The 19,910-nt window shown below is 44.7% G+C and overlaps 1 protein-coding gene across 1 annotated transcript in view; it reads right to left on the bottom strand.

Annotated features, from left to right (window-relative positions):
- The window catches only part of LOC126184472 (uncharacterized), a gene marked incomplete at its 5' end in the record, with an annotated part of 580,042 nt that extends 561,180 nt beyond the window's left edge, over positions 1 to 18,862 (bottom strand). Inside the window, one exon of the mRNA XM_049926864.1 lies at positions 18,764 to 18,862. Within this exon, the coding sequence (XP_049782821.1) occupies positions 18,764 to 18,862 (99 nt within the window). The remainder of the gene's footprint in view (positions 1 to 18,763) is intronic.
- Between the last annotated feature and the right edge of the window lie 1,048 nt (positions 18,863 to 19,910).

Raw genomic sequence — 19,910 nt, 5'->3', positions numbered from 1 at the left:
CAGCGAGTGCAGCAAGCTGGAGGTTCCCTGCTGTTTTGGGGTGCCATTATGTGGGACCGACGTACGCCGGTGGTGGTCTTGGAAGGCGTCGTAACGGCTGTACGATACATGAATTCCATCCTTCGACCGATAGTGTAACCATATCAGCAGCATATTGGTGAGGCATTCGTCTTCATGGACGACAATTCGCGCCCCCATAGTGCACATCTTGTGAATGACTTCCTTCAGAATAGAGTGTACAGTAATCTGGACCACCACCTCTGAAGGTCTCGCTGTATGGTGATACAACATCGAATGTGTGGATTAGAAAGGGCGGAAATGATATTTATGTTGATCTCTATTCTAATTTTCTGTACAGGTTCCGGAACACTCGGAACCTAACTGATGCAAAACTTTTTTTGATGTGTGTTTCTCGTGCTGGTCAATACACCTTACTAACTGAAATTTAGAGGGTGACACCAAAGATACTTAGAGAGATTTTACGTATGCACTGTCACGTGATACCACGCATGTATCCTTTCGCAGGCGTGTGCTTAAGGCGGCTCTCCGCCCACGGAGAGACAGTTACGTCCCGAGCTCCGAGCAATCAACACACGCCTCAAATCTACGCTATGGATATTAGCCATTTGAACCATTTTCATCCAAACTCACCGGTACGGTTCGCGCATACGTCTGCAAGGCATCCTGAACGTCTTCTACAGTCACACTGATCAACTTCCTTCGGTTTATAGCGACAACGAGAGCCGCAGGCACATTTTAGCGGTAGATGGTGTTGCACCGAGATATCAATGTTGACCCTGAACCCGAGGGCCGACATGTTTCAAATGCTTATCATTTCTGCAGAACATACTAATCTACGTGCACTGTGAATATGAACGTCCTACGTGCTGTCGTTCAATGTGTTCTGTTTTTCTGAAGATGTGTATGTATATTTGAATGTGGTCTAAATCGTATACATTATCATACGACCTCGACATCGTTACAAAGTGTCAAGGTGCAGTGATTCCTTTCAGTAACTATAGTTCTAAAATTTTGCTGCTCTGATATTACACACGCACTATTGACGATTCCTTAAACAACGGGTAAGATGAATGCAAACTACGTATTCATAATTCGATCACTCGTTAACAGACTAAGGATCTTAGTACTCCCACGGTATCATAGTTTCTCACAACAGAAAAACACGTGAAGGAAGATTAAGATTAGTGACCCGTCGACATGATAGTCATTAGACACAGAGATAATAATAACTGAGTCAGAATAACCATCCCAGTATTCATAGTGAAGTGAGTAAACCGCTGGAAAAGTGGATCAGAGTAGCTGGAAGAGTACTTACAGTCCATTCAATAAGAATCCTGCGTTCTGACCACTGTGTCTCCTTGCTAGATCTCTGTCTAGCGCCAGAGTTCATTTCTCACGGCTCTAACAACAAAATGTGAAATAATCGCATCGTCTAGAAGCACGTATAGTACGTTCTTCTGTGTTGGCTGTACTTTCAGGGACACTGCCACTGGCTGGCTGTGGTGTCACTACGTATCGACATGAAGACGAGACGTTTGGTGATGCTCCTCTATTCGTTCTTGGGATTCCGGAAAGAAAAAGTTTTTGATAGGATCGAAGTAATATACACTCCTGGAAATTGAAATAAGAACACCGTGAATTCATTGTCCCAGGAAGGGGAAACTTTATTGACACATTCCTGGGGTCAGATACATCACATGATCACACTGACAGAACCACAGGCACATAGACACAGGCAACAGAGCATGCACAATGTCGGCACTAGTACAGTGTATATCCACCTTTCGCAGCAATGCAGGCTGCTATTCTCCCATGGAGACGATCGTAGAGATGCTGGATGTAGTCCTGTGGAACGGCTTGCCATGCCATTTCCACCTGGCGCCTCAGTTGGACCAGCGTTCGTGCTGGACGTGCAGACCGCGTGAGACGACGTTTCATCCAGTCCCAAACATGCTCAATGGGGGACAGATCCGGAGATCTTGCTGGCCAGGGTAGTTGACTTACACCTTCTAGAGCACGTTGGGTGGCACGGGATACATGCGGACGTGCATTGTCCTGTTGGAACAGCAAGTTCCCTTGCCGGTCTAGGAATGGTAGAACGATGGGTTCGATGACGGTTTGGATGTACCGTGCACTATTCAGTGTCCCCTCGACGATCACCAGTGGTGTACGGCCAGTGTAGGAGATCGCTCCCCACACCATGATGCCGGGTGTTGGCCCTGTGTGCCTCGGTCGTATGCAGTCCTGATTGTGGCGCTCACCTGCACGGCGCCAAACACGCATACGGCCATCATTGGCACCAAGGCAGAAGCGACTCTCATCGCTGAAGACGACACGTCTCCATTCGTCCCTCCATTCACGCCTGTAGCGACACCACTGGAGGCGGGCTGCACGATGTTGGGGCGTGAGCGGAAGACGGCCTAACGGTGTGCGGGACCGTAGCCCAGCTTCATGGAGACGGTTGCGAATGGTCCTCGCCGATACCCCAGGAGCAACAGTGTCCCTAATTTGCTGGGAAGTGGCGGTGCGATCCCCTACGGCACTGCGTAGGATCCTACGGTCTTGGCGTGCATCCGTGCGTCGCTGCGGTCCGGTCCCAGGTCGACGGGCACGTGCACCTTCCGCCGACCACTGGCGACAACATCGATGTACTGTGGAGACCTCACGCCCCACGTGTTGAGCAATTCGGCGGTACGTCCACCCGGCCTCCCGCATGCCCACTATACGCCCTCGCTCAAAGTCCGTCAACTGCACATACGGTTCACGTCCACGCTGTCGCGGCATGCTACCAGTGTTAAAGACTGCGATGGAGCTCCGTATGCCACGGCAAACTGGCTGACACTGACGGCGGCGGTGCACAAATGCTACGCAGCTAGCGCCATTCGACGGCCAACACCGCGGTTTCTGGTGTGTCCGCTGTGCCGTGCGTGTGATCATTGCTTGTACAGCCCTCTCGCAGTGTCCGGAGCAAGTATGGTGGGTCTGACACACCGGTGTCAATGTGTTCTTTTTTCTATTTCCAGGAGTATATATATATATATATATATATATATATATATATCATTTAGCCAGAGGTGGTTTGCTGCTGGACGGCAACAGGAGAGTAGAGTGCAAAAACATTTTACGTAACGAAAATATGCTTATACAGTCCTAATATTTTTCTCCTTGTAATATAATTGCAAGAGATGAAACTGTAGTCCAGATCATCGATTATAATAATACGAATAGAGACAATAGTTTAGCGAAGAAACCCTGCCAGGAACTTCTATGGGAATTCTAGAATTCAGTCCCGTAAGCGAGCAAACGCATACGCTCCTTTCTAATATGCACTCTACCGAAATTCTCGTCAATTGACAGAATAAAGTGGAGAGCGCAAAAATTGTAAATCCTTCACCCATATGCAGTGAAGAATATTCTCGAACAGAAACAGAAGGCAAAGGACGGAAAGGAAAACCGAAGGGGAGAGGAGATTAAGAAAATATGAGAACAGAAAAAACCTCTTTTTGAAAAGAGTAATCTGCTCATAGCTCCGCAAAAAAATTCATTTGCCCTGGGTGCTGATGTTATTTTGATAATGATTGGATAGAGTGTGATGAATGCAAGTAATGTTAGCGTGAGGACTGTACGGGTTCTGAAGGTCTGTGACCACTGCTGAAGAATTTCGTATGCGAAAGTTTGGGCTACTGTGCAAATAACAGTACGAAGTTAACGGTTTTAGACTTGCGCTCTTATTGTGTCTGTCTTACGATTAAAAATACGTGTATAAATACTTAGATTACAAAAAGCACTCTATCTGAAACTTCCTTAAGTGTGTGTAAAAATATAAAGAACAACTAATTCACAAATGTAATGGAAATGTCTTCCTCTTCCTTCCTATATGAACAGAGCATTGTTCCTCAACAACCGAGATCCTTGTTGTATTTTAGTTTAGCAGTTCTCAACCAAATAACCCTGCCACAACATGGAATACTATGATCAGTATCGATGTTTTAAAAGTGCATTATACCTGACAATAGCTACATAGAGGCTCATTCATTTATAGCTGAAACAATTTTGTTTTCGGCAGTAGCTCGTTCAAGTTTTTCGGTTATTGGATATGAATTAGCTCGGCGTGAGGTAGAGAGATTGAAGGCAGGAGCTACGAGTGCATCGCGTGAATTATCTAGCTGTCAGACGAAGATGTCACAGTGCCAAACAGATACGAATCGTAAATGGGTAGATCCCATTTAGAACGTTGGCACTGGCATGTGTTTAGATTGAGTAAATTGGTATAATGTACACCCAGTTCTCAGTGACGGAACCCTTGCGTGCATTTTCCAGAGAAAAATTTCCCCTGCTCACAATAGTTAAAATTTAGGAGTGGTCGATAATGTCGTTCCTATCTCCTTTTGGAAGTAGATGTCTTAGTCAGGGGGTCAGCTCACATCGCAGTGAGTTTGCGTGCAGAGGAGCGCGTTGCTACCAGCACTAAATTGCGTTGAGTGATGTAATCACAGCCACAGTCGCCTGATACCGTGAAAGGGTCTGCTGTAGGCCTTATGTGAGCTCCTCACGGTCTTAAACATTTATGCACCGGCATGGAATAATATATATGAATACATCATATCAACGTATGCTAACCGTCGATACGATTCGTGTGAGAATGCACTACGAAGACCATGATTACGTCGAATCTATATGCAAGAAATAGATTATTAAATTTCCTTCTGATACACGGGGTCATTACGGCTAATCGAATTAGTGAAAAGCCTTACTTTCAGCTGCTATCGCTTCTAAATACCTCCCCGTAATGTCGCCTCAGTAGAGCAGTGGAAGTGCTTGTAATTATAATAAAAGAGACGTGCGTCTTGTAATTAGTGTGACCTGCATGTTCCGTGCACATTCGTGGAACATGCAGAAATAATGAGGTAGAATCTCGCCTATTTCCTCAACGCCTTATGTGAAATTTTTAGCTGTAGACAGGATGACTGTGATGATAGTTCGTTCAGTGCAGTTTGCGTTCGTTTTTTTTTTTTTTTTTTTTTTTTTTTTTTTTTTTTTTTTTTGCGAGTGATTATGAAAAAGGAAGAAGCACTCGCTTTAAGCGAGCTGGAGGAGCCACTGAAACCTAATTTGGGAAGGGCGGACGGGACTTTGAAACCCAGTTCGTAACCATCTCTCTTGGTACCGTGCCGCGTGGTTAGAGGCGTCGTATCACAGATTGCGCGGCCGCTCCCGCCGGAGGTTCGAGTCCTCCCCCGGGCTTGGGTGTGTGTATGTGTGTTATTCTTAGCATAAGTTAGTTTAAGATAGTTTAAGTAGAGTGTAAGTCTAAGGACCGATGAGCGCAGCACTTTGGTCCCTTAGAAATTCACACACATCTGAACATCTTGATGCCGTCAGTTGGAAGAAGATCATCTACATCTACATCTACAACTACGTGATTACTCTGTTATTCAAAAGTGCCTGGCAGAGGGTTCAATGAACCACCTTCAAGCTGTCTTTCTACCGTTCCACTCTCGAACCGCACGCGGGAAAAACGAGCACTTAAAATTTTCTGTGAGAGCCTTCATTTCTCTTATATTATCGTGATGATCATTTCTCCCTATGGAGGTGGGTACCAACAAAATGTTTTCGCAATCGGATGAGAAAACTGGTGATTGAAATTTCATGAGAAGATCCCGTCGCAACGAAAAACGCCTTTGTTTTAATGATTGCCACTCCAATTCACATATCATGTCTGTGACACTTAGCTAGTTGTGTTTCACAAGAACGATATTTTCTGAATCCGTGCTGACTATGTGTCAATAAATCGTTTTCTTCGAGGTACTTCATAATGTACGAATACAGTATATGTTCCAAAACCCTACTGCAAATCGACGTTAGTGATATAGGCCTGTAATTCAGCGGATTACTTGTAATTCCCTTTTTTGGGTATTGGTGTGACTTGAGCAATTTTCCAGTCTTTAGGTACGGATCTTTCTGTGAGCGAGTGGTTGTATATAATTGCTAAATATGGAGCTATTGTATCAGCATACTCTGAGAGGACCTGACTGGTATACAATCTGGACCCGAGGCCTTGCCTTTATTAAGTGATTTAAACTGCTGTGTTACCCCGAGGACATCTACTTCTATGTTTCTCATTTTGGCAGTTGTTCTTGATTGTAATTCAGGAATATTCACTTCGTCTTCTTTGGTGAAGGAGTTTCCGAAAACCGTGTTTAATAACTCTGCTTTAGGGGCACTGTCATCAGTGACTTAACCGTTGTTATCGCGCAGTGAAGGTATTGATTGGTTGGTTGTTTTGGGGAAGGAGACCAGACAGCGAGGTCATCGGTCTCATCGGATTAGGGAAGGACGGGGAAGGAAGTCGGCCGTGCCCTTTGAAAGGAACCATCCCGGCATTTGCCTGGAGCGGTTTAGGAAAATCACGGAAAACCTAAATCAGGATGGCCGGACGCGGGATTGAACCGTCGTCCTCCCGAATGCAAGTCCAGTGTCTAACCACTGCGCTACCTCGCTCGGTGGTATTGATTGCGTCTTGCCACTGGTGTGCTTTATGTATGACCAGAATTTCTTTGGGTTTTCTGCCAGATTTCGTGCCAAAATTTAGTTGTGGAAATTATTAAAAGCATCTCGCATTGAAGTAAGCGCAATATTTCGAACTTCTGTAAAACTTTGCCAATCTTAGGGATTTTGCGTTCTTTTAAATTTGGCATGCTTTCTTCGTTGCTTCTGCAACAACGATCTGACCCGTTTGTGTACCATGGGGGATCAGTACCATCACTTATTAGTTTATGTGGCATATATCTCTCAATTGTTGTCGATACTATCTCTTTGAAAATATTCCACATCTTTTCTACAGTTACATGATCAGATCGAAAGGAGTGAAGACTGTCTCTTAAAAAGGAGTTGAGAGCATTTTTATCAGCTTTTTTAAATAGGTATACTTTGCGTTTCTTTTTGATGGTTGTAGGCGTTACGGTATTCAGCCTAGCAGCAACTGCCTTGTGGTCGCTAATCCCTGTATTCGTCACAACACTCACTATTTGTCCAGGATTATTTGTTGCTGAAAGTTCAAGTATGCTTTCGTAACCATTTACGCTTCGAGTGGGCTCATGAACTAATTGTTCAAAATAATTTTCTGAGAAAGCATTCAGTACAATTTCGGATGACGTTTTATGCCTGCCACTGGCTTTAAACGTAATTTAATATTCAGTTTAATTTAATATGGTGTTCGGTGTCAACGAGTGACAGCCCGTACGTACATCATGATACTCAGTAGTGTCTCTCTCACAGAAGCATTGCGATATTGTGTCAACAAACTAAGTCGCAGCAAGAAATACTGTTATCTGTTTTAAATACAGAGAAAATCTAAGTTCTAAGTTTTTGCGAGAACTGTCATCATAAAAGGATTGACCGTACAGATATCTGTTGGCATTTGAGGAAAAGTGGAGACATATTTTCGTTAGGAAAGCTGACTACACTACTAGTCTTTCTAGGCAACACGTATTCTTCGCAGAGCAAAGGTGTCAAAAGTTACTTACTTTCTATCTGGACCGTCTTCTTGGCATCTTATCTGACAGAAACGTACCTTATAGTGCATACCAAGTATGTAATTTTCGATCCAGATTTCAGAACATGTGCGTCTATTTGCATTAATTGCAGTGCGAGCACCGCCGTAGGCACTGAGACGGGCATGACATTTCCGATGATTCTCGGAACCATTCGAGGGATAGAACACTTTCTGATTATGAAAATACTGATCTACATATCTTAGCAATCTATACCTATCATACCTGTTTTAACTTGTATGGCAGACAGAATATTCTATCTTCCTCACGCATATGTACCTTTGCCTAGATTATACACACTGAGCAAGAATGATGTTATGTCCCACCAATATTTACCATAGGAGGCTCTCTGGCTCTTCCATTTTTATGACAGTAAAATAGTGAGGGGTTAATGGAAGTCCGTCGAAAAAGTTCCGAGACTGATTTTATTGCTAACGTACAAGCGACATCAGCGATGAAACTACTGTGGCACCCTGCACTAACAGTTGTAAACAACAGATCTGCATTATGTGCATTTGAATGTTAAGCAGTGGACATGCGACCGTTCTGTGACTACATTGATGGGTTGCAAATCACAATGCAGCAGTATCTCTAAATCAAGTGTTCAGGAAACTCTACAGAATATTTTGAAGCAGAGAAAAATGTGTGTAAGGTTTGTCTTGCAGACATTGATTCCCAAACAAAAACAACGACGCGTGAACGCCCCACAACTTAACTGAAATGCAAGATGAGGACAATTCTTTTCTGGAAAAAATCATCATGGGTGACGAAACCTGGTGTTGTCAATATGAACTTACAACTAAGTGCACGAATTCACATGACGGGTTAACTCTTTGACGACGTAGCAGACATTGAAGCCAATGTGACGCACGAGTTGATCAACATCCCAAAAATGACTTTTCTGACTGTTTTACATGGTTGTATGAACGCTCTGTTCATTATACTCAAGTGGGTAGTTACTCTGAGCAACACACGAAGCCGGCCGAAGTGGCCGTGCGGTTAAGGGCGCTGCAGTCTGGAACCGCAAGACCGCTACGGTCGCAGTTTCGAATCCTGCCTCGGGCATGGATGTTTGTGATGTCCTTAGGTTAGTTAGGTTTAACTAGTTCTAAGTTCTAGGGGACTAATGACCTCAGCAGTTGAGTCCCATAGTGCTCAGAGCCATTTGAGCCAACACACGAAGCATTAAAATCATCTTAACTTTTCTCCAATTTTTATTTTTAAAGTCTAGAAACTTTTTGTACTAGTAGTGTATGTGTCACACACTCAGCTTAGAAGCTCTCTGATTGCCATATTTCGTTGAATGGGAAGTTGCTTAGCAAGCAGTTGAGAAATGTGATTGGATGAGCTGATGTGACAGAAAAATACTGAGCTGTTATTGGGAGAGCTCATATTTGTGTTGGCTTAGAGGGTCTCTGGATGGCCTGTTTCCTTGTGAGAGACGGATAGTGGAGGGGAAGAGAAGGGTAAAGAAGTGGGGAGGGAAAGGGAAGGTAGAGTGTGGGGAGAGGGAGGGGAGGGAAAGGAGTCCAAGGTCAATTTTATCCAAAATTTGCATTGCACTCATTCTAATGACCTCAGGATTTCATTACTCTCTCCTGTTCTGATTAACTTATCATTCATCTGACTCACGAAAATTACGACTCTTCCCGATTCTAGGTTTCCAGAATGGGAATGTCTCCAGTCAGAATACATCTCATCACATGTGCCATTCTTAGAATTATATCTCCTATCATTTTTCTATCTCTATATTTCACGATGGGAATGTGAATTACAATAACATAATTTTACGCAAGTGACGGTTTGTCAGGTGCAACACAATCGTCTTTCTCCTTCAGGCATTCATTCTTTGATAAACAAAACTCATCTCTTCTAACTGACTATGAAGTGCTCATGTGTTAACTGCCTTTTAAAGGGATTAAATGCTTTCTATCGTCTAAAACAGTACAGTATAGTGCGTTGCACCTGACGCCATAAAACACCATCTGTACACTTTGCTTGGTTTAAAGTTTGACGAGGGGCTGGATGGAAGGGAATCGTAAAAACGAAACTGCCGCAGTTATAGACTACGCCGTGTAGAAGGGGAGACAAGTTGATCTTTATGGATGTCTTGGAATGCTAGTTTCACGTCAAAAACTATGGCTAGGATCGATCTCTGTAAAACCAAAAGAGTAAAACAGGAATCATTGTATGGTCTTGTTTGTTGGTACGCTCTGAGGGTTGTTTGGTCGTCCATTAGTAAAATTTTCGCCCACGCACGTAGGCACTATTTTTCCGCAGGTGCATTTTATCTTTAATGCATCTGTTTAATATAAATGAATGCGATGCTAGGATGTAGAGAGTAGTATTGTAAGTAATGGAATGAAAAGCGTAAAACTCGGAAGTTATACGTAGACTAGTCCTCTTGAATAATGACAAAAAAAAAAAAGATTCAAATGGCTCTGAGCACTATAGGACTTAACTTCTAAGGTCATCAGTCCCCTAGAACTTAGAACTACTTAAACCTAACTAACCTAAGGACATCACACACATCCATGCCCGAGGCAGGATTCGAGCCTGCGACCGTAGCGGTCACGCGGTTCCAGACTGTAGCGCCTAGAACCGCATGGCCACCCCGGCCGGCGAATAATGACAATAATGTTTAATGTCCTCATTTGAAGTTAAAATCATACGCAATTTCTTACGTCACGAAAAATTATCTACGAAACTGGTGTACCATCCGCTATCAGAAATGGACATGAGTCGCATCTTACGCCGGTCAAATATCACCAATCGCACAGGTGTCGTCAGCAGCGAATGGTAACTGCCTCAGCTATAGAGGCTAGCAGTCAATGCCTTCGCTGAGATGAGTGCAATGAATGGACACCAGTTCAGTAGCAAACATTTCAGCACCCATTCGTTACTAAATTGCAGTGCCTGTGTTTTTACGATGTACTCTGCAATGTCCATCAAAAAATGGTTCAAATGGCTCTGCGTATTATGGGACTTAACATCTGAGGTCATCAGTCCCCTAGACTTAGAACTACTTAAACCTAACTAACCTACGGACATCACACACATCCATGCCCGAGGCAGGATTCGAACCTGCAACCGGAGCAGCAGCGCGGTTCCGGATTGAAGCGCCTAGAACCGCTCGGCCACAGAGGCTGGCGCAGTGCCCTTCAGACATGCACGCATCGTAAAAACACAGGTACAGCAGTATAGTATTTCACACCAAGAAAAGGCCGCGATAACAATCATAAGTCTCTCCTTGTGCGGGAATCACAGAAATTATGCAAGCATAGGACGTAGTCAAATGATGATATATGGAAGTTGGGACCGGTCCTGGAGGCGTGCTCGGATGGCCGAGGCAGATGAGGCGACCGCTCGCATAAATCCGGGTTCGAGTCCCGGTCAGGCACAAATTTTCATTGTTACCAATACATTGTGCTGGTGTCGGATCATATTCGTAATTCCAAATACATTTCTTGTATTCTTGTACCTAATCGTTAGTATGCCCTCGAGAATGCGAACACTAATAAAGGTGGTCGCTATTTAAGTTTTCCGTCGTTCCAAGAACAGATAAAGACTTCAGTAGCCATCCATGGCGCGGTTATCGATTTAGGCAGCGAGGAAGTTATGCTGGTACTGTCTTGTAGGCACATCATCAAGCTGGTCCACTAGTTTCTTAGTGGGAGGATGCAGTGGGAGGAGCCTCTGAGCCGCGTCGCCTAATAAAGACCGGCGCCACGTGGCCGACAGACACCCTCACTCTCAAACATGTTGTTGCCAAGTCGAAAAATGGTGGGGAACCAGCGTCAGCTATACACTTTGCCAAACTCGATATACCCAGTCCACAAGGCCTTGGTGTTGTTTTGTATTAGACGCTGTTGTGCCTAGTGTTGGAGTACGCACCCGTCGTCTGGGGAAACTCGGCCGATACAAATTAAGATCTTCTACAGAGGGCGAAAAATGGCACTACCAATTTCGATTTGCAGCTACCCTGGGATCTCCTGACGGCGGAACTCAATCAGAAAAATTATCTCCAGAAGAGCCAGTGAATTTTAAGTGAAATGTAGGACGTCACAGCACCGACACACGTGGAAGCTAACACCACGTTGCAGTGCCACAACACTATCAGGTGGCCTTATCTGCTGGCGTAAGAACATTCTTTCGTAACTTACTAATGTAAGTTTTTTTCGTGTGTTTCAGATAGATCAGAGGCAAGAGCGTCGTCAAAAGTGCCACAGGAATGTGTGACAGGTCCACTCTCGTTTCCTGTAAACGTAAACGATCTGACGCATAAAGTGAGCGGCAATCTGTGACTGCTGATGATGCTGTAGTGTACCGGTAAGTGTCTTCGTTGAGTGTCAGCAGGAGGTTACACGGTGGCTTAGACACAATTTCTATTTGGTGTGACGAATGGCAGCTTGCTCTAAATGAGTAAAAATGTAGGTGAATGCATTCCTGTAATGTTTGTATGTAGTACTAGAGGTGTACTGCGTGACGTAGTTACTTTGATTAAATACCTAGGCGTAACAATGCAAAAAGAGATGTGAAATCGAAACAGAAGTAAGATCGGTAGGAAATGAATGTTTGATTTCTGTTTATTGGGCGAAATCCCTGAAAGTGTAGCTCATCTATAAAGGAGACCGCCTATAGATATCTATTGGGACCCATTCTTGAGTACTGCTAAAGTGTTTGGGATACAGAACTGGTCGGATTAAAGGAAGACATCGAAGCAATTCAGAAGCATGCTGATAGATTTGTTACTGGTAGATTTTGTTGAAAATGTGGTGTCTACGAAACCTGCTTTTTTGGATCGCCAGACAACAATTCAGACACATCGTATTAATGAGTTTTATTACAAAAAGTAAATGAAATACTTAAGTTTGAGAATTACATAGACGTGTCGCAAGTAAAGGGTGACATCCGAAATAAACAAGCTTCTTCAGTATAACAATTCTAAGTCACTACTATACAAGTTCCTAATCTTGATGCTGCTGTTCACCTGGCCGCGACCAGTGGGGCACGGCGCTTATGTCATCTTCGCATAGAGACCGCTGCTGCCGCATTGTAGTGTCGGAAAGGGGTCGGTCAGCGTGCAATTGGCTGACGTTTTCTTTACAGTCCTCTCTGCTCTGTCGTTCCCGACTGGCGTGTCGGCGCTTGACTTTACGCAGTAACAGATTTGATCATCATGTACCCGCCAGGGTAGCCGAGAGCACTAATGCGCTGTTTCCTGGACTCGGGAAGGCGCGCCGGCCCCGGTTCGAATCCACCCGGCGTCTTAACGACGAGGGTCGGTATGCCGGCCACCCTGGATGTGGTTATTAGGCGGTCTTCCACATCCCACTAGGTGAATACCGGGCTGGTCCCCAAGTTCCGCCTCAGTTACACGACTCACAGACATTAGCAATCGTTCGCACTATTTCATGACCTACACAAGACGCAGACAACTGAGGTACACTACTTCCACTTGGGGTGGCGGCAGGAAGGGAATCTGGCCACCCTCTGCCATAACTGTGGTGTCACCGCCAGACACCACACTTGCTAGGTGGTAGCCTTTAAATCGGCCGCAGTCCGTTAGTATACGTCGGACCCGCGTGTCGCCACTGTCAGTGATTGCAGACCGAGCGCCGCCACACGGCAGATCTAGAGACAGATCCTAGCACTCGCCCCAGTTGTACAGCCGACTTTGCTAGCGAAGCTACACTGACAAATACGCTCTCATTTGCCGAGACGATAGTTAGCATAACCTTCAGCTACGTCATTTGCTACGACCTAGCAAGGCGCCATGACCAGTTTATATTGAGATGATATAATGTATCAACAAGAGCGATGTTCACCAATTATGGAATAAAGTTAAGTATTACATCAACTACGTACTTTATTTGCTACTATAATTTCCCTTAACTGTTCCAGACCTCACGCCAGACTGCATGAGATTATAGGGTGCATTTCGGCCTCCTCTAGCAACACGGTGTTGGCTCTTCTGCCAACACTACGATAACACTGCCAAATCTGTCATAACAAAGCCGACCCCGCGTTGGAGTGGGACAAAGGTCCGAGAAAGAAAAAGAAAAAAAGAAAGATTTGATCACCATGTCTGTGTTATAGAGGTGCTTCGTGAACGCAAATGGGAACCGTTGAAGGGAAGACAGCGTTATTTTTGTAAAACACTACTGAGAAAATTTAGGGAGCCGGAATTTGCGTCTGCCTGGAGGGACTACCTCCTGCCGCCAACGTACACTTCGTATAAGCACCGTGAAGACAATGAAACAGAACTTAAGGCTCGTACGGTGGCGTACAGGCAGTTGCTTTTATCTCGCTCCATTTGCGAGCGGAAAAGAAAGGGAAGAATGACTAGTAATGTTACAAGGTACCCTCCGACCTGCACCGTATGGAAGGCTTGCAGAGTATATAGAAAGCTGCTTCATCACTTCCTTTATACGACAGCCCTACTGTTAGTGCTGGTTTCTCATCGGCTGCTATTTGAACAGACTGACTAGAGTTAATGTTGGATGACATGTTTTTTATTGCTGTTCATTTCTTCAGTAAAATAGTCCGCAAACGACGGCTTACGAGGAGAACACGGCAAGTGCCATAACATGATTTTCCAGAAATTTCGGTGAGCGGAAGAGTTGTCAAAAAAAAGCGAAAATGTATTTAGGTTTATACATAGATACTCGAACGTTTCTGAGACAACAACGGTCATTGTTTTGGAGGTACATTATGTGCCTTTTAGCGAGCAAGTTGTTCAACCGAAGTGCTGTCACAGTGGCTAGCCTCACGACTTCACAACTTTGAGCCCTCGTGTTCGAAACCCGATTATTACTTTTATTTTTGTTTTTAATTTATCTACCAATATCTATAGAAAATTAGTACTCGAATGTTTTCCAGTGTATACTGAAATAACATTTCCTTATTCGCCCATTGTATGTTGGCAAAAAAATTTAAAAAACGATAAACAAATGAGAAAATTATTTGAAATTGTTTTCTGTGAAATTTCTACAGTGAATCTTGATTGATAATCAACTGCAAGCACCAGTTTTCGGAAAAATGATCCATTATCCGTGGTTTGCCGTGAAATTATGGCCAAAGTGTGAAATCTTCAGCAGTGTTAACAACGTTTATTTTCGTAGTGAGATTCTACCAGTAACAAACCTATCAGCATGCTTCTGAATTGCTTCGATGTCTTCCTTTAATCCGACCAGTTCCGTATCCCAAACACTTTAGCAGTACTCAAGAATGGGTCCCAATAGATATCTATAGGCGGTCTCCTTTATAGATGAGCTACACTTTCAGGGATTTCGCCCAATAAAAAGAAATCAAACATTCATTTCCTACTGATCTTACTTCTGTTTCGATTTCATATCTCTTTTTGCATTGTTACGCCTAGGTATTTAATCAAAGTAACTACGTCACGCAGTACACCTCTAGTACTACATACAAACATTACAGGATTGCATTCACCTACATTTTTACTCATTTAGAGCAAGCTGCCATTCGTCACACCAAATAGAAATTGTGTCTAAGTCACCGTGTAACCTCCTGCTGACACTCAACGAAGACACTTACCGGTACACTACAGCATCATCAGCAGTCACCGATTGCCGCTCCCTTTATGCGTCAGATCGTTTACGTATACAGGAAACGAGAGTGGACCTGTCACACATTCCTGTGGCACTTTTGACGACGCTCTTGCCTCTGATCTATTTGAAAAACACGAAAAAAACTTACATTTGTATGTTACGAAAGAATGTTCTTACGCCAGCATATAAGGCCACCTGATAGTGCTGTGGCACTGCAACGTGGTGTTAGCTTCCACGTGTGTCGGTGCTGTGACGTCCTACATTTCACTTAAAATTCACTGGCTCTTCTGGAGATAAGTTATCTGATTGAGTTCCGCCGTCAGGAAATCCCAGGGTATCTGCAAATCGAAATTGGTAGCGCCATTTTTCGCCCTCTGTAGAAGATCTTTATTTGTATCGGTCGAGTTTCCCCAGACGACGGGTGCATACTCCAAAACTAGGCACAACAGCGTCTAATACAGAACAACATCAAGGCCTTGTGGACTGGATATATCGAGTTTGGCAAAATGTATAGCTGACGCTGGTTCCCCACCATTTTTCGACTTGGCAACAACATGTTTGAAAGTGAGGGTATCTGTCGGCCACGTGGCGCCGGTCTTTATTAGGCGACGCGGCTCAGAGGCTCCGACCGCTGCATCCTCCCAGTAAGAAACTAGTGGACCAGCTTGATGATGTGCCTACAAGACAGTACCAGCATAACTTTCTCGCTGCCTAAATCGATAACCGCGCCATGGATGACTACTGAAGTCTTTATCCGTTCTTGGAACGACGGAAAACTTAAATAGCGACGACCTTTATTAGTTTTTGCATTCTCGAGGGCATACTAAGGATTCGAACCTGCGACCGTAGCGGTCGCGAGTTTCCAGACTGTAGCTGCTAGAACCGCTCGGCCACCCAGGCCGGCGGCATGTGTGTGTGTGTGTGTGTGTGTGTGTGTGTGTGTGTGTGTGTTGTTCTTAGCGTGAGTTAGTTTAAGTAGTGTGTAAGTCTAGGGAGCAATGACCTCAGCAGTTTGGTCCCACAGGATTTCACACACATTTGAACATTTTTTTTTTTTTTTTTTTGTAAACTGTTAAACCACATAGCTATTAATTAATAAGTGTCCGAGAAAAGGGCCATTTAGGTACTACTACCTGTGCCTAGGGCGGTTGACAGTAATGTTCCGTTTGGCGGTCCTCTGCGTCCCTACATACAATCAGCCACAGAGGCAGTGAGAAGAGGCATATCGTACCGTATCAATCTGTTCGCGTCGGTCAAACGCCTGCGTGTGTGGTGTCTCGGATGACGTCAGAGTAGAGCAGACCTAAAGGCGTTTTCGCTGAAAGTAGGATGTGAACTAGCGAGGATTGTAAACCGCCCTGGCTCGGTTAGGTTTCACGGAAGTAACTGTCTGCGTGCCGCCTTTATGTTGACAAAAGCCGCGTAGCAAGTGGCGAAATTATTTTCCACTTTTAAGGCGAGAAATCAACTTTTTGTGATTATAAGTAAGGGTGATAGACCATTTTACTTGGAACTTCCCGTAGAGGTCGCCTCTGAACTGTAAACAGTGCAGTTCCAATAGGGATATTATTGTTATTGGGGACATTATTAGAGCCATTTGAACAATTTAAGTGTCTTTTCATAACGACATAGCGAAGTAACGACCATTAGATTATTTACCCACCACCCCACAACTGTGACCTCTGAAAATACCACACATACATATATAATAAATGTAAGACATTGTGAAACCCATATCTCAATTTACAATCAGTAAAATTTCCGCGCTTTTGTCCCCGAACTTGACAAGAAACATTCGTCTAGTAACTTTCTACTGAAACGAGTAGATACATGAAAAATAAAGTAAAATAAATAAAAACAATAATCGGATTTCGAACACAGAACGCAAAACTGATAGGCTGTGACGATAGCCACAGTGCCACTGTTTCGGCTGACATTATAGCACTCTAAAAGGCATCTAAATTACGTCGGAAACTTTGACCGTCGTTTTCTCAGAAACAGTTCAGTATCTATGGATAAGCCGAGACACGTTTTCGCTTATTTTGACTCCTCTTCCACTGAGCGAAGTTTCTGGCACATGTCGTGTTTTCCTCGTTAGTTAGGGCCTGGTTTCGTACATCCATCTGTGGTCTCAGCTCTGTCCACCCTAGTGACCTCTGTAGTGATTTTTTCTGCGAGGTGAGTGGCAGACGCCGGCCGGTGTGGCCGTGCGGTTCTAGGCGCTTCAGTCTGAAACCGCGTGACCGCTACGGTCGCAGGTTCGAATCCTGCCTCGGCATGGATGTGTGTGATGTCCTTAGGTTAGTTAGGTTTAGGTAGTTCTAAGTTCTAGGGGACTTATGACCTAAGATGTTGAGTCCCATAGTGCTCAGAGCCATTTGAACCATTTGAGTGACAGACGAAGGAGTAGACTATGCCCCATGAGACCGCAGTACGCGAAACGTGAGACTAAAGTGCGCGTCATTTATGACGGCGGCCGAGTTTAGTTTTGTTCTGCGCATCTGACATCACAGAACACAGACAGCCAATGAACAGAGAACGACGTTGCCAGAGCTCGACTGCAGTGCAGAGCACGGACGAGTGTCTTCAGTTTTAGGAACGTTCAGTCATAAATAAAGTAATTGAACAAAAACAATGTCTTGATAGCAGACTTTCTTTTATAGAAAGTTTGGAAAAACCATTCTTTATACCAATTGCTTCATATTCTATTAATTAATTAAACCAAACAAGCAATAAGCCTCCTAATTCAGGCGATAGCAAGGAAAGGTGTTTGTATCATTCCCACTAACCGCTTTTTCGCAATAAAGAACAGCGGTAATTGTTATTTCCTGTTGTACTTCGACGAAACGTGAGTAATTCATAGTCATACCAACAGTGTTTGTCGGTTTTTTGCGTGATGTTTTAAAGTCCTCCGGGAGGTGTGTTGAATGACGAGCTGCGTTAGCATAATGGATTAAGTGTAGGGATGCTGAGTGACAGATCCTGAGTTCAAACCTTGTTTGGTGTCTAATATTTTCTTTATTTAAAAACAATATCGAAGTGTCTTACTTCATGAATTTTATTCGTTTTAATGTAATTTTTTGAAATTTCTAGTGGCAACTAAAATCGACCATACGGAAAGTATACGCTATGGACTTTTACCTGTGCAAACTCTTCAAAATTTCGTGCAATGGTTTACTACATCTAATACTGCACAGTAACTGCATTGAACATCGAAACAAAATTAAGTCATTTATGGGGGAAGGTATCAGTCAAGAAGATGTGTAAAAATCAAATTTTTGGGCCAAATAGTTTTTATGAAATCGAATGATAAAGTGTGTCAAAGCAGTCGAAACACCTTGTGTCTGCACAGGCGAGCAATGCAATGATGACAAAATGACGCACATCGCGGAATGTGGGGAGCACGTCTCTGTAACAGCGAAAGGGTTAATGCCGCCGTGTTGGCTTTACTTCATAAACTGCGCGCTCCCCCTTAAACGTAAGTTTGCGAACTATACTATGGCGCTGCTTCTCTTGGCGCGTACAACTGGCAACGCAGCAATCTTCCGCGTCTGGGTGGGCATGCGCGAACCGCCAAGATAAAAGAATTGAACTACGGTGATAAGCAAACGTTACCGGCAGCTGCTGCGGGGGGTCGAGGCGCAGCGTGTAGCGGCCGCCGTAGGCGAGCACGGCGCAGGGCAGCGTGGCGCGGCTGGCGTTGATGCGCGCCGCGTGCAGCCGCAGCCCGGCCCGCAGCAGCAGCAGCCGCTGCGCGCCCGCCGGCACGCCCTCCAGCTGCAGGGGCACCGCGCCGGACAGCGCGCGCACCTCCTCCGCCAGCGGCCGCACCTCCCAGCACATGTCCCTGCCTGCAACACGCCACACACCGACTCACAACACGATCCGGCTTCAGAGCAAATCCTGCAGAGGTTGTAAGGTTCTGTCTGAGACACACATAGAAACTTGACCAGCAGCAAAATAAAGTCACGAGCACATGTTATCTAATAGGGGTCCAATACGAGATAGTGTCTCCAAAAATATGGATTTTTTAAAATTTGATTCTTTGGAGTCTTCTTCATACACTCTCCAAAGGACTTTCCTGAATAATTGTTTTAGAACATTTATTTTATTGAGCATCGTGTGCTTGTAGCTTACTAAAAAAAAATGACTCTGAGCACTATGGGACTTAACATCTTAGGTCATCAGTCCCCTAGAACTTAGAACTACTTAAACCTAACTAACCTAAGGACATCACACAACACCCAGCCATCACGAGGCAGAGAAAATCCCTGACCCCGCCGGGAATCGAACCCGCGAACCCGGGCGTGGGAAGCGAGAACGCTACCGAACGACCACGAGATGCGGGCTGTAGCTTACTCCCGGATTTGCTGTGACAGTAAGATTTAACGTACAACGTTTCCTTATTACTTACCTTAATTTGGTTCTATTAGCTGGTGCCATAGTTAATAGTGATCCGATGTGTGCACCTTGGATAGGCATTGTATGTATGTATTGTATGTTAACCGGTGACATAAAAACGACGGAGAGGCTCCGTCCCCGCCGCAGCCGCAGTGGTCCACAACCCCACGACGACTACTGCAGTCCGCGTCACCCCTCCGCCCACCCACACCGAACCCAGGGTTATTGTGCGGTGCGGCCCCCGGTAGATCCCCCAGAGAACGTCTCACACCAGACGAGTGTAACCCCTATGTTTGCCTGGTAGGGTAATGGTGGTGTACGCGTACGGGGAGAACTTGTTTGAGCAGCAATAGCCGACATT

The sequence above is a fragment of the Schistocerca cancellata genome, chromosome 4 (genome assembly GCF_023864275.1).
Source record: "Schistocerca cancellata isolate TAMUIC-IGC-003103 chromosome 4, iqSchCanc2.1, whole genome shotgun sequence".
NCBI classification, from domain to species: domain Eukaryota; kingdom Metazoa; phylum Arthropoda; class Insecta; order Orthoptera; family Acrididae; genus Schistocerca; species Schistocerca cancellata.
The sequence above is the reverse complement of the archived record's forward strand: the minus strand, read 5'-3'. Positions and strand labels throughout refer to the sequence as shown.